Source organism: Balaenoptera ricei, chromosome 5 (genome assembly GCF_028023285.1).
Source record: "Balaenoptera ricei isolate mBalRic1 chromosome 5, mBalRic1.hap2, whole genome shotgun sequence".
NCBI lineage: Eukaryota > Metazoa > Chordata > Mammalia > Artiodactyla > Balaenopteridae > Balaenoptera > Balaenoptera ricei.
Genome location: NC_082643.1, coordinates 59,529,002 through 59,545,190, shown reverse-complemented (window position 1 = coordinate 59,545,190; position 16,189 = coordinate 59,529,002). Strand labels below are relative to the sequence as shown.

The window sequence follows — 16,189 nt, the reverse complement described above, 5'->3', positions numbered from 1 at the left end:
TGGGTATGGATGGTTGGAGTCCGGGATGGGAAGAGAAGGACCAACTCTACCCATGCTTCAACTTTCTATTGAACAAATCTAATGGTTCTAAGAATTAGAAATTCAACCCTGTACTTCCAGGACATTATGAAGTATATTAATCGCAGTAATAAGAGAGAGCACATTTTAGTTACCAGTTTGTATGACAGATTTATTGCAATAATGACTGCAATTATTCACCATTACCATAACAACACCATTTGCAATATCACTTTTAGTTCCTTCTATTAAGAGTTGGTGTCTATTTTCCCACCCCTTGAATATAGGCTAGCCTAGTGTCTTGCTTTGATGAGTAGAATGTGGGACAAGGGATCATATCCCAGTTCTAAGCCTGAATCTCATGAATTCTTGAGTGCTTGTGCTCATTTATTTGCACCTCTGACGCCACCATGATAACAAGTCCAGAATATTCTGATGAAGTATAGAGCAGAGAGGAGTGACTGTAGTCGTGGCCATCCTAAAACGGTCAGTCTTCAACAACCCACCAGTTGACTGTAGCTATTTGAGTGAGATTAGCCAAGCAAAGCCAAGTCCAGCCCAGCTCAGCAGAAACACTGAGCTAAATAAACCTTTGCTATTTTTCACATAAAAATCAATCGCTCACTCTTTTATTTGTGTTTTAGCAGTCTTTTGTGTCAGGAAACTGTAAAGGACTCTAAATTCACATGGCATCATTACTTATAGTGCAGTCATTCTGGCAAATATATTCTGGCAGCAACTATAATGTAAATATTCATGCCTTGCTTTGTTTTGGTGTTAAGTCTTTTTCCTTAATATTAATAGTTACAACTATGTTCAATGAAGCATCTACCATGTACAAATCATTATAGCATTTTATAAACATAATCGTATTTAATACTTACAAACCTCCCCACCGCCCCCCCACACACAAAAAAACATAAGTTAGGTTCTTTATTAGCTCTACTTTATAAAAGAAGACTCTAAACATAAGTAGAAGAGTCAGGTTTAAAATTCTGCATTACTGTAAATAACCTCTTCTTTGCACCATGTCCTGCTTGTATTACTAAATCCATTGATTCATTTTTAAAAATATGCCATCATATTCCTATCAAAGAACACTTGGAGAGTTATACTTTATTCAGATCACACCCTGGAACACTCAACCAGGTATATAAGCGAGGGGAAAGTAAAAAGTCACATTCACCAGAAAGGGTGAAGTAACAGAAATCCCCCAGTCCCACATAGTGTCCTTCAAATTGAAGTTACATTTGACATTGACGCCTGTGGCATTCTCAGTTTTCTTTATATAAGAGTCAAGTTCAGAAAACAAAACCACTATTTCATTTTATGTTATTTCAGTATCCGTGTGTTGAAAGGTATTTATGTGCCTGGCACACACTATGCCCTGCAGAGGCAAAAATAAACAAGACAATGATTCTCTTTTAAACTCTAGCCAGATGGGAATTTGTCTTGAACAACTGAGTTTGGAAAAATGTGAGACCTTAAGAAAGTGTGACTTTTAAGAATGACATGGATTCCTATGTTTTCAACATAGAAGTCTCATAGAAAGATGGAATATTTAAGATAACAATGAAAACAACAGAATATCTTAGAGAAATCCAAGAAAATCATCATTTGTCCTTAAGTGAATGTGATATCTAAGAAATGATACCCTGAATATTAGGAAAAGCAAAAACTGCAGAAAAATAAAATGCAGTTCACGATTGAATGGAAAAATTTAGATATTGAAATTCCTTAATAGATGCCTCTTGTAGATTTACTATCATGGACCTGAACTGAGTATCCCTCCCAAATTTATATTCTATCCACAGCTTTTATTTAACAAGTCCAAATTTAAGGTCAAGTTGATGCAATGTCAAAAACAATGATTCTAAGCAGGGTTCGCTTTAGTGTGTATATTTATAAATTTTCTGAATGGAGAATAGGGTTTGAAATTTTGAAATACTTGAGAGTTATTAATGGATACAATACTTTTCCCTATAATTCATTCATTCTGTTCCTCCTTACCTCCATTATTCTGCTTTTAAATAGAAAAAAAAGGAAACAGAGCTAAGCTGTATCCCTGAGAATATATTAGGAAGCAGTAGATTGCAGGAATATAGCAGTAAAAGCTTTTGAGACAGAAGGATGTTAGTTCAGATCCTGTCTCCAATACACACTGACAGTGAATGTGTGAAATTTATTTCTGTGAGACTAAAATTCCTTGCCTATAAGAGGGGAACACTACCTTTTTGGGAGGATCAAATGAGATAATATAATTAAAGTATTTATTACAATACCTGCCATTTAGTAAGTGATAAATAAATATTATCTATTGAGACAACAAAGGGACTCTAAATTAAATAAATAGATTCGTGAAATTGGTTCTTACCACGTTCTAGCTGCAGGCCCACTCGAGAAGGGCACCACTTTGGACCTATTCAATGAAAAATAACATTTAATTGTAAGCACAGTTGTAAACACATTTTATTTACTTATTTTTTAAATAAATGTATGTATGTATGTATGTATGTATGTATTTATTTATTTATTTATTTATTTATTTATTTATTTATGGCTGCATTGGGTCTTCATTACTTCTTAGGGGCTTTCTCTAGTTGTGGTGAGAGCGGGCTACTCTTCATTGAGGTGTGTGGGCTTCTAATTGCGGTGGCTTCTCTTGCAGAGCACAGGCTCTAGGTGTGCAGGCTTCAGTAGTTGTGGTACGTGGGCTCAGTAGTTGTGGCTTGCGGGCTCTATAGAGCAGGCTCAGTAGTTGTAGCGCATGGGCTCTGCGGCATGCGGGATCTTCCTGGACCAGGGCTCGAACCGTGCCCCCTGCATTGGCAGGCGGATTCTTAACCACTGTGCCACCAGGAAGCCCTAAACACATTTTAAAAGCAATAGTTTCCATCGGAAGACAGATTAGATCTCAGGAAGTGAATAAAAATGATCATCCAGTGCCAGAAATGGAGATAGTGGTTATCCTTTGCAGGGTGCTGAGAAGCACTGTGGATAGTTCTGGAAGAAAGCATGATGGGAGCTTTAGGGGTGGTGGTTTTCTGCTTTTTGATCTGGGGACTTTTTAAGTAGTTGCATTCGATTTGTGGACATGTTCTAAAATAAGTGACCTATGACTTGTGTGCTTTTTGAAAATTATTCTTCAGAAAATAGTCTTAAACATCTTCATTTAAAACTGGAGAACTCTGACTTCATTTAAGATTTATTTAACATTAGCATATGAAAGTGGGTTATTTTCTCTATCAGAAGTAAGGCACTCAATCAGAATAATATATACCATTGACTTTTAGTATTATGGGCATATTAATTATAGCAGAATCATCGCTTTAGTATCTTCTACTTATACTACTATTAGTAATACATAGATTACTAAAAATTCTATCTGGTTAGGAAAATCAAAATACCTTTATTACACACTGCCATAAAGAAAAGTTGGTTCACAATTACCAGAATATAATTACTTTCTCTTAAAATGAATTCTATGTTACTATTTTAAAGTCTCTATTGAAAATTTAATTCTTAACTTTGAAGTACAATTTTAAGCACATTCAGTTAATAAAAAATAAATTAAAAGAGGAGTATCATCAAAAGAATATTCCACAGTTGTTATTTCATTCTCAAAACATTACTTTCTAAAGTGTCAGAGTAATTAATGATAACATGGCATAACTAGACTATTGGGATCAATTCTTTCTAAATTTACTGCAAAAAAGACAACTATACATGCAAGTTCTCATGGACAAAAAAACTCATAAGTCAAAACTTGTAATCACAAGTTAAAAGCTATTTAGGCTTATATCTAAACAAAATTTAGTAATAGCGAGGCAAATGAGGAAGACAAACATTTAACTCTGACATTTGATTTTTTTTTAATTAGAAAATATGCAGGTAAAGAGACTTTATTTTTATTTTGTATTTACTAATAATTGTTATTATTTATATAGCCATTTGTTGTTCTGAAATGCATGTTAACATTATCTGTTGAAAAGTATTTATAAATAGCTACCTTTATTATTCATACTGAAAATCTGCTGCCAAAGAAGCATGATGGAAACAAATGCAAAAAGATGTCTACAATTTTAATTGTTTCCGATTATGGATATTGAAGAAAAGACAAAACTTATGACATTCCATTTATATTTGACAAATAGTCATTGAGCACTTATGATTAGTGTGCATAAGCTGTCAAGTTCTGTCCATTTTAACAATATTCATGTAAGACATCATTTTCAGTAGCACTTTATGATGCCTTTAATGGTGGAAATGCCAATGCAAAACTAACTCTATCATTCTAGGCAAATAGATCTGTCTATGAACTAGATGAATCAATACTGGCTGAATCCACAATGATCAGTCAGAGGAGTTAGAAGCTCTGAACACCTTCAGGGAAAACCATGTCCTTCCAACTCTCTCAACAAGGATAAACTATAAATCTACTTATGAAATAAACCCGGCACTTAATGGTTGCGATCTTTGAACACTGTGTCCTAGTGAAAGAGAATTAATAACTGCCTATTAAAGCTATAGATTAGTTTCAGTCATCTTTTCAAAGAACAAAGCATACATTTCTGAAATGCTCTGATTTTTGGGGTGAGATGGAATAGGCTGGAAGAACAGCAGAGAAAAAGACAGTTTATAAAGGATAAAGGACCCATGTTGTACAAGGTTTTTTAGCATATATGAATGGTCTAGAATATTATTTATAATGCTGAGTACATTTGAACTTGGACAACTGGCTCACAGCTGAATTATGACTATGTAGTAGATCTAATGCATCTGCCAGTATCTTAAATTACTTAAGATGTTGAACTTGACTTGTGTAACTCCTGTCATATTCTAGCCATGACTTCGCGTTCTATCCTTGATGAATGGAAGTGTTCATATCACTATGTAGTAACATCCTAAATAAGTAATGTCTGCATGTAATTCAAATATATTTATTTTAATAAGATAGGGTTTTCTAATCTGCTGGTTGTGACCCATTAGTAAGTTGAAAAATAGAATTAATGTTATTTTCAGCATTATATAAAGGAGTGGAATAGAATAGAATAAAGCAGAAATGGATTGTCATGGCACTGGATATCATCTATTAGAATAAACTCTGGATAGAGAGGTTCAGTATTGTTTCTTGAACTTTTGTTTCAATAACTTAAATTGTAGAGATACATTTGTGTTTTTATATGATTAATGCACATTCTTTATTCTGAATCATATGGATCTAATATATATATTGTATTTTATTATAAAATAAAATACATTTCCTAAAGCTCTGTATTATAGAGCTTTTTCATAAAAATTGGCATCAGTGATTGAATTAAATCCTGTAAGATAAATAAAACAGATTTAAAAGGTTTGAATATTTTCTTTCTTCAAAAAGATTTGTTTTAAAATTTTGAAAGATAAAGGAAGAGGGCAATAATATAAATTATACTGGATATAAATCATCTAAAATATGTTATAAGCTACATACACTCAAGTACATATGCCAGATGCCTGTCCTTACTTTCTTTTAACCTAAGAACATGTTGACTGCCATCATTTTTATTATGATTGGAATTCCTCTTATAGAATATTGATCAACAGTATAAATTTTCACTGAAATGCACCATTCATATTTCCAGATATTCAATTTTAGAAATGATAAAAGTCAGCAATAGAGAAATATTTTATTCTTGACTCACTGACGGCATGTGTTCTATCTTTGTGTATATGAAAATATAGAGCCAATTAGTAGTTACAACATACAGACTAAAGCATACATAGATTAAATTATTTAGTGTGGTATAGTTTATAAGGTATTAAAATTATTCTTGATAGTTCTTGATTACACATGGTATTGAATACTTAAATGAAACATATGTGTCATATTAATACGGAAAGAGGAGAAATTTAGAAGAAAAAGTACTGGAGGAACTTTTCAGAAATAATTAGTATCCTTCATGACCTAGAACTTGACTCCCTTACATAAGACTCTAGGTAAAACTTGCCCCCTAACCTCTACCATTTTCTTGATCACCAGTCCTACTAGGAGGGAGAAATTCTGAGAGCAGTTAAGGATTAATTAAAGAAACCACTTAATTAATTTGGTGGAATATTCATAGCGGACCACAGAGACGTTTGGGGAAAGAAAGCAGTGATTTATTTTTGTTGTTTATATCTTGGGTGCTTTGTGGCTGGTGCGGTGAGATGGGATGAAGAGTAAAGAAAAATAGAATACAGTTCTTAAAAATATGCTCTGCAGAGCTGGCTGTGTTCAAAGTTTAGCAGAAGTAAGATAAAACAATGTTGTACAAGTTTCTATGTGGCTCAGATCAGTGCCTCAAAATTCCATAACTGCACGTAGGAGAAAACAAGTGAATTTGTCTGGATTGTTCACTGTGACCTACCACTAGATACAAGTGTTGCAGTCAGAGTTAATCTGGGAGATGACAGTTCCAGAGAGGAAGAAGCAAAGAAAGCCCATATTTTCTAAATAATTTATATATACAGGATATTAGGAAATACATTTGAAATGTTCAGAAAAATAAATATGCCACATGTCAACAAAACCTTTAGGTAATAAAGCCTCAAAAATGTAGCATCATAAATTTAAAGTGTATTAATTGTTATTTTCAATAACCCATTTGAAAAGTGAACTATATATAATTAATGTGTTTATATGTAATATAAATATGTTATATATTATATATATTTACTTTTTTCAAATACATGCACATATAAAATGACTATATATATATAAAACTATATGTATATATATACATATAGTCATATAAAATGACTATATGTATATATATATAAAACAATGCAGATTCATTTTAAGGTTAAAAAATATTAAAAAATGGAAAAAATAGTTATATGAATGGATGAATAACAAGACATTAATACAAAGGAACCATTTAGAATTCTATCTGGAATAATAAAGTCTGGCATAATGTGAATATGTACTAAAAGTTAATATAATGCAAAATCTCTTAATGATATTCCCTATATGAAAATTAATAAAGGAAGGATATCATCAATAGTTGATGAAGAGGTTTTGATGGTAAATTTCTGAGCATAGAACACTGCATTTCACCTTCAGTGGACTTTTTTCTTACCACAGAAAATGACAGTAATACTATAAATGCTAAAATAAACATAAGTAGAAGGCCATTAAAATCCTATAGGAAAGAAACAATTTTTTAAAAATCTCTAAAACTTATGAAATCAACTTGATTTAATCTAAAATGATTTCCTGAAATGAACTAAAATAACTGCAAGTGTAATTGAAAAACAATTGTGAACCAGTAGCTGCTAAGTGCATTTCAAATGGCATCCCATTTCAGGATGATCTTGTAAGGCAAGCAAATAAAACCAGAGTGTAATGAGAAATAAGTTAAAGGAACTATAAGCACGAGGTAAAATAAAGAAATTAATTTTCCAGAAGAGGGATGGTAGTAGTCTCCTGTGCTTAAATTCTATGAAACCAGATCTGAGTTTTGAACATACATCTATACACAACACTTTGAAGAAAAGATAACAGGCAAGAGGCCATTTGTAGAAAACATCAAGCATGATGATTGGTCTTGAAATGCTGCTTTTCATGAGATGATTCTGAAACATTGTATATATTTTATCTAAAGAAAAAGATTTAGGGGAAAATGAAAGTAATTTTTAAATACTGAAAAATTATTAAGCAGAATAAAGACAAGGACTATTAAAAACACCTTTAGGGTTAACTGGAAGAAAGAGTATTTGTGCAAGGTAAGAATTTCACTGAAAGTGGTTAACCACTGGTTTCCTCTCATAGATATGTGTAATGCGAATATTTAAAAGATAATGTGGCATAAATTCTTCTATTTGGTGGGGAGGTGGACTGAAAAACTTTTAAGATACATATCACTTCTCAAAAAAGCATTTATTAATAATTCCGTATTATTAAAAAAATGAATACCTGAAACTTTGCATCAGGTTTTGTCAATCATCCTAATAATATATAGTTTTAATCCTTGCTTAAGGTAAATTAAATTAAGAAAAATGACTGGCATAATAAGCATAAACTACTACCCATAACATGCATAATTCTTTTATGCATAATAAGCAGACAAAATTTTTCATCATAGAATATTCATACTGTAAAATTCTTCAAAATATATCTACTATTAATCATAACAATGAAAAAAATAAGGCCAAGTATGATGAAATTATTTGCCTAAATTAAATCAATGATTTAATGGTTAAGTCTGGTCTAGCACCCAAGCCTCTCAATTCTCAATTTACTAAACTTTCTAATATACCATGTTTTTTTTTTTCTGATTCTTTTAAATCAGTAAATAGCATGTCAAAGAGTAGTAAAAGGAAAACAATAAGTGAAGGAAAGGAAAATGAATATACGTAGCCACTCTTATTCCTCAATCCCTTGATTGTTCTAAGCCTTAACTGGGACTTTTATTTTATTTATTTATTTCTTATTGACATATAGTTGATGTACAATATTATATACAAATGTACAATATAGTGATTTGCAATTTTTAAAGGTTGTACTCTATTGATAGTTATTATAAAATATTGGCTATATTCCCTGTGTTGTACAATATATCCTTGTAGCTTATTTTATATATAATAGTTTATACCTCTTAATCCTCTACCCCTATGTTGATCCTCTCCCTTTCTGTCTCCCCACTGGTAACCACTAGTTTGTTCTCCATATCTGTGAGTCTGCTTCCTTTTAGTTATATTCACTAGTTTGTTGTATGTTTTTAGATTCCACAGAGAAGTGATATCATACAGTACTTTTCTTTCTCTGTTTGGCTTATTTCACTTAGCATAATACCCTCCAAGTCCATCCATGTTGCTGCATATGGCAAAATTTCATTCATTTCTATGGCTGAGTATTAGTCCATTGCATATATCTATATCACATCTTCTTTATCCATTCATTTGTTGATGGACACATAGGTTGCTTGCATATCTTGGCAACTGTAAATAATGCTGCTATAAACATTGAAGTAAATTCTTGTTTCCTCTTTTTTTTCTGTTATGCATGTTAATGTCTTTGAAATTGAAACATTTCAGTAGCAAATTTAAAGGACAAAAAAATCATGTCAGTTATAAATAGTTTAAATGACATATCACTGTTTGTATTGAATAATCTGTGGAGTCTCTCTGGATGGAAACTTACTGCAAGTTTGCCAAATGTATTATCATTTATCTATGTCTTGTTTATGCAGGAATTGAAATGCACTGCAATGTTATAAATTATATTTAATATGTACTAAGTGCACACTTATACACTATCAGAATCTATATGGCATGATTACCATTCTTCAGTATTTTATAAATTAAAGAGAAAACAACTGATGACTCAGAATGATGCAAATAACATATTTTACAGTGTCATTTTTAAGAGACATTGGAATTCAGAGAAGGCTGAAGTGACTGAGTACTAGAAAAGCATGGGAGTATTTCATGGGCAGAGACTTTATTAACACATAATATATAACTAATTAGAAGAAAATAGGAAAGGTCAGGTGAGAAATATATGTGGAAAATTAAAAAGATACATTGAATCATTTACCTTCCAATATCTGTGTGTATCTTCAATACATGCACTGAAGTAAATGTAACTTTGTAGAAAATATGTTATTTCCCTAAAAATAACAAATTAAAATAGCAGATAACAAAGCTTATGGATTCCATTTAGGGATAATTAGTTTTGTGACTTTCCATAGTCAATGATTGCATTTGGTTGGAAACTATATTTCCATGATCATGATTCAATGTATTCACACGGATAATAAATAAACCTTCCAAGGTATGTTTATGATATGAATAGTCAAATTAATATACTCAATCACCAGTACATTTTTTTTTAAATTTTTATTTATTTATTTATGGCTGTGTTGGGTCTTCGTTTCTGTGCGAGGGCTTTCTCTAGTTGTGGCAAGTGGGGGCCACTCTTCATCGCGGTGCGCGGGCCTCTCACTACAGCGGCTTCTCTTGTTGCGGAGCACAGGCTCCAGACGCGCAGGCTCAGTAATTGTGGCTCACGGGCCCAGTTGCTCCGCGGCATGTGGGATCTTCCCAGACCAGGGCTCGAACCCGTGTCCCCTGCATTGGCAGGCAGATTCTCAACCACTGCGCCACCAGGGAAGCTCCATCAGTACTTTTTAAAATAAACATTTGAAATGCAGCATATAATACAATAAATGATCAAAGACCAAGATTAAGTCCAGAGAGCATCGGATATATAAAGTGTCTCATAAACTTAATCACCTAAATTTATTAAAAAATGAGTAAAGATGTAAAATAAAGAATCAAAAACATGAGAAAAGAACATGGCACCATAAACATTTAGAGTTTTATTTGATAAAATACCAAATAAAATTTATAGAAAACAAAGTTAATTTTATAGTAATAAAAATATAATGGAATGATGACATAGTCAATAAGACAAGGCAGAAGAGAGAATTTGTCAATTGGAAGATGAACCAGAAGAAATTACTCAAAAAGTAGAAAATTAAAAGGAATAAGAGAATATAAAAAACATTAAAAGAAATAGAAAATTGAATGATATTCCATACATTAGACATCCTTAAGCATATGCAAAGAATTACATTAACTGCAATAGTAAACTATATGTTCTACCCAATTCTTCCTATTGAGGACAACTAAGACAGTATGGCAAAATATTTTATCAAAATCTCCATAGAGTTAATAATAAAAATGGAGTATTATGAAGCTAATATCTGGGAGAAAGGGAATCCCAGAAAGCTGAGCCCAGCAACTGAAGCCACATTCCTCTCAGGATATCTGCTTATATTGAAAGAGACAGCTGAGCAAGGCTTTGCACAGACTCACAAGCCTGAGAAAACAAAAAAGCAGATTTTATTCTCAATCAACAAGGAGAAATCCTAGTAAAAGCCCACTTTTTCAACCGGTATCACAAAATAAGGACAAATCAGAAACACAAATTCTCACAAGGAATGAAGCTGAATTTTGAATCATCTTAATACTTGTTTGGATTCAAGGGATCTGTAAGTTCCAAAGTCCAGCCCTACTGCCTGAGGAAGCAAAAGTAAATCTCTGGAGAGATACAATTTTATCCAGAGTCTTTAATTACCTCACATTTTTTGATATTTTCAAATTTCATGAAGGGCAATTAGACTGAGAACAGATTTCAAAATGATGGCAACAAGAGATATTGTCCAAATAGCTTCCAAATGGAGTATTTTTTAAAGGAAATATAAAATAGTAACATTATTAGTTAGACTGACAAATCTTACCATCAATAGACCCTTGTTGTCTGTTAGTAGACGAACATCCAAAGGACCAACTTTGAGAAAAAGAAACTGATTCTAGGACTGAGATGAGATAAACTAAACAATATTGAGCAAAGAAACTAGCACATAAGTAGATGTTTTATATAAGATAGCAGAATATCTATATAATTTGAATATATAAATTAATAATGATAAATAAATAATAATTTACATTCATATACAAAAACAAAATACTGGACAGCAATAATGTACAAAGTGGAAAGTATTCTTTGGATTTAAGCATTCTGAATACCTTATAAAATTTAAGAAGGATGTAAAAAATAGTAGTTAATCTCAGATTTTGATAAAAGGTTTTTAAAATTTTTGAGCAGTTTTATTAGTAAAATTTTATACATCTGGGAATCCAAACTTTTTCTTAATAATGGCCAACTATTTTCCTTATTCTGGCATCCAGAGATGTACACAACTTTCTCCTTTCCTGTCCAGCAAGAGCCCTGCTCCAATGGGAAGTTCTCATGTGTAACAAAATTAAGGGACAGGAAATATTGACCAGGCCATGGAATGCTAAATAGGAAACATGGTAGCATTACAGAATGTCCTGTGTACATTGAATTATCACTTTAGCTACATCGCTTTAGTAGTACTTTTATACTCTTTCCAAACAGTAAAAGCCTAAAAGCCTGAACAAAAGGGCAAACACATGAATTCTGTTTCTTTTTTCATTGGAAATAAACACCAAGTATCATACAAAACCCTTCCTTGATGTACTAAAATACTTTCTGGTGATTTAATGTTGTTGAATCAGTTGTTTTATTTGTGGGAAATGATTCCTTCCTTATAGTACTTCACTAGAAATAAATGAACCATTTTATTCCCTGTACACCATTTCTTTGCAGTCTTATAAATGCCACCTACACAATTAAGTGAAAACGCTAAAATGGAATCAAGGAAACCAGTAAAAATATGTGTGATAGTGTTTATGTATCTGAAAAATAAGAGAACAATTTCCTATCTTACACCCAATAACAACAACAAGTTTTAACACTGAAACCAGCATCAACCAATGTGTATAATTTTGCTGACCTTGAAAAGAAAATGCATCTGCTAGAGAGTTTGCTATTACAAAGTTCTCAAATAAGAAAGACAAAGTGTTATAATGCTGTATAATCAGCAACCACAAAGCAAGCCTTCTGTAGGAAAACAGACATGGTTCTAAAAATATTTAGAAGTTGCATAAACAAATATTCAGAATTATAAAATAAAGAGTATGAAAGCAAGAGACATAAAGTAACAAGCCAATTTCACAGTAAAATACAGGGCACAAATCAAGAAAATGTGGGACAGGAAGAAGAGCATACAGAGTACAACTGAACTATTTCTTTGTCTTCCCTGGTTTAAGTTTATAACCAGTTTGTTCACGTAATTACCCACCATACTTCTAAGGAACCACCAGGATTGATCATCATGCCTATACTCCCATTTACTTTAGATATCATTTAGTTGTTCAAGTGTCTCAGAGCATCCAACATCAGAGTGATACTTCTCCCAATTTGGCTTTGTACAACAACTAATCAGACCTAACTGTCCACTTCTCCATGTTTTCTCAGACTCCTCCAATGTACTTCAGGGCATTTATAGTCTGTCATCAGCAACAACTTTTAATCAACAACTTCCACTCAAAAGATCCCTCAATCTTCTTACTTTAATATAAACCTTTTCTGCATCTTCTTCAACTGGTATTTATTCTTTATGCGAAACCCAATTGTGTGCCTAAAAGTATATTAGGAATCCTCCTTGCTATTAAATCCAAAACATTTTTTCTCCATTCTCCTCAGGTAATGCCTATCAACAGACTTTACTACCTAGCATTATTTCTTCTTGTTGCCATCTATGATCCACAGGTATTTCCATCTAAGTCACTGAGGACTTAACTCAGAGCAACCTCTTTACCACTACTCATTTACCATTGTACCATTGTAGGTGATTTTAATATCACTTAAATTCCCTATCCTTTAGTTCCTTGATCTACTCATCCAAATATTCTCTGTCTACTCTCTCACTCTTTCCCAGAGTCTCATGCTCACCAATAAATGCATTGCCTCCAAAACACATATTTCCAACATCCTACTTCCTCATCATCACTACCATTCCTTCCTATTTAATTAAGTTAGTATTTCTAGCTCAGATAATTTTTGATTCTCCAAGGACTTCCCAACAATTATCTTACTATTTTCACTATGATAAGTTTTTTATTTCTCCCACATTTAAATTTTTCTCTAGGCTCAATTCTAGTATCCATAATTGTGATCACACCTAATCAATGATATTAACTACTTCGCTACTTAGAAAATGCTAAACCTTGTTATATTCAACTATTCTATTCTCTGTGTCTGAATCTGAGTTTTTGAATGGTTTTCCTCTGATGCTATCACTTCCCTGGTTTCCCTGATACTATCAGAATGAGCAGATCCCAGTACTACTTCCCAGTTACTTTTTCCCATTACCTTGCTTTTTGATCTTTCTATCTGAAATGATTTTATGTAGCTATTAAGATGCTTAGTATACATTCCTCCTTACTGTTGTGCAACATCATCAGGATATGTAGCTATAGTCATTTGTATTACCACTATATAGAGAGATTAGAAGATTACCTGGCACAGAGGAATGTGTGAATTTATAAGATTTGAATAAACATATGGCCTCTTATTGAAGAATAATTGGCAGAAGATATGCACCAGAGTTTTAATAAAATGTAATATTAGTTATTTATAATAAATTATTTTCCCTGTATAATGAATCAGTGTCTTGTTACTAGTTAATTGCAAAGTCTGTGGACACTGACTGGGTTTAAATCCTGAGACTATAATCTACTAGTTGTCTTATTTATCTTGAGCAAGTCACCTTTCTGAATCCTATTTTTCTCATATGTTAAGCAAAATTTTTTGAAAACAAATAAAGGAGGGGTAACAAAGTTATCTAACTCTTAGGGATGTTTTGAGACTTCAACAAGACAATGCATGCAAATAACCAAAAACTCTTAACAACTAATTGAAAGATGTGAAGTGTGTAAGAAAGATTTGTGACTGCTGAAGTTAACAAAGATAAGGGGGAAATAGATGGTAATCATTTCCAAGACAGAGTGCATGGGCAAATTGAGCCAGGTAAGAAATAAATACTGTGATACAGTGTCTATTTGCCTACATCTTCTTCATGTGTTCATGTTATTAACTTTGCAGTAAGTTACTGTTTCTCAGTGGTGCAAAGTGATCATGCTCATAAAAAATGTGTATGAACAATTGTAAATTTCACACTATGCTAATATAATTCTCCTATTTATCAATCATATACGAACTCACTAGAGTTACAGAAACAAATAGAGCAAATAAATAATAGAGTATGAATAATGTCACAGTCAAAACACAGTTGCTCTTCAACAGGGACAAAACCAAGGAAACATTCCTCACCCCACACCTCAAATTATACATTAAATAGATTTTTCTTTGCCTCCACCAAGATAAACATACACACATACATGCAGAGTATGAGGACATTATGAGAATCTTCTGTGCCATAAGAAGCTTGAACCTGATGCTGGAGGTAGTTAGGTAGTAAGGACAAGATACTAGAGCAGGTCAATATATGAGAAAATGTATCCAACAGGAGCCTATGCAGGTATCTAGATTAAAAATTACAAAGACTTAGACTGTGGTTATGAGAATTACGGTGATTTGCAGATTTCAAATATACCAATGGTATCAAATTTGTAATTTTTTCAGTAGTATTTATTTATTAATCAGAGGCCCCTTTCAGAAAATCGCACTGCAATTTCTGAACACAATCTAAGAATTTTAATAAATATACTTGTAATATGGCTTTATATACACATGCCTACACAGCCATACCTATATACAAACAAACACAAATAGTTGCTCTTATAATTGAGATACTTCACCTTTTTTGGGATTAGGAAAGTTTACATTAATTTGTCATTCCCCAAACCCAATAGCTTCAAATATGAACAAAATGCTTAGGATATATATGACTTCTCATTATCAAACTACTACAATTACTGAGAAATCCAAACACAGTTTTCAGTTTAGGCAGATAAGCAGTTCATAAGGTGAAAATCTTCCATGTCAATAAACCCTAGGACTTTTTAAATGACATTTTTACATCACAAGATGATTGAATATGAAGTACATTTTATTATATATTGTCCCAAAGATTACTTCTTTTCAGTTTTCACCAATTCTTAGGACTTGGAAAAAACCTTGAATGTTTCCAGATTGAGTCTATTCCCCCAGGCGTATGTGTCAAAATTCTAATGAATTGCTTTTAGGTGTTTGCAATATGTACAAGATATTGAGATGCCAGATTGGCTGTTTAATATACAGTTGAAAGTTCTAAGAAGGAGACAGTTTTGATTTCATTTATTCATTAGTGATGTTTTCTAAGCCATGGGAATTGTTGAGAACATAAGAGAAAGAAATGTAGAATTAAAAGGGGAAATTGTTGAAGATAGAATCTGAGAAGTAATGAATATTTAAGAGGCCAAAAAATGATGAGCGGTCCTCAAAGGAGTCTGGGAACAAGAAGTTAGAGATGACAAAAAAATATAATATCTTAAAATCAAATGGGCAGAGAGTTAAAATCAAACAAACAAAAGAAGACAATCAAAGAGAAGAACGGTGTATTAGGTCAAATGCAACTGAGAGTTCAAGTTACACATGACCAAAAAGGATCCACCGCCTCAGCAAAAAAGAAACGGACAGTGACCTTACATAGGTCTTTGGCATGCTGACAAAGAAAACTATTTTGAAGTGAGTGCTAAGTGATGGACAGAAGAAGGAGTGGTGGTATTGCTAGAAGTGGTTTGTAAGTTGAGATATTCTTTTTTATTATTTTTA

The 16,189-nt window shown here is 32.5% G+C and overlaps 1 protein-coding gene across 2 annotated transcripts in view; it reads right to left on the bottom strand.

Moving 5' to 3' along the window:
* Positions 1–16,189, bottom strand: part of TECRL (trans-2,3-enoyl-CoA reductase like) — a 107,183-nt gene that overhangs the window by 41,554 nt on the left and 49,440 nt on the right. For both annotated transcript variants that reach the window (XM_059922912.1, XM_059922913.1), the window contains exon 3: positions 2,393–2,437. In XM_059922912.1, the coding sequence (XP_059778895.1) occupies positions 2,393–2,437 (45 nt within the window). The remainder of the gene's footprint in view (positions 1–2,392; positions 2,438–16,189) is intronic.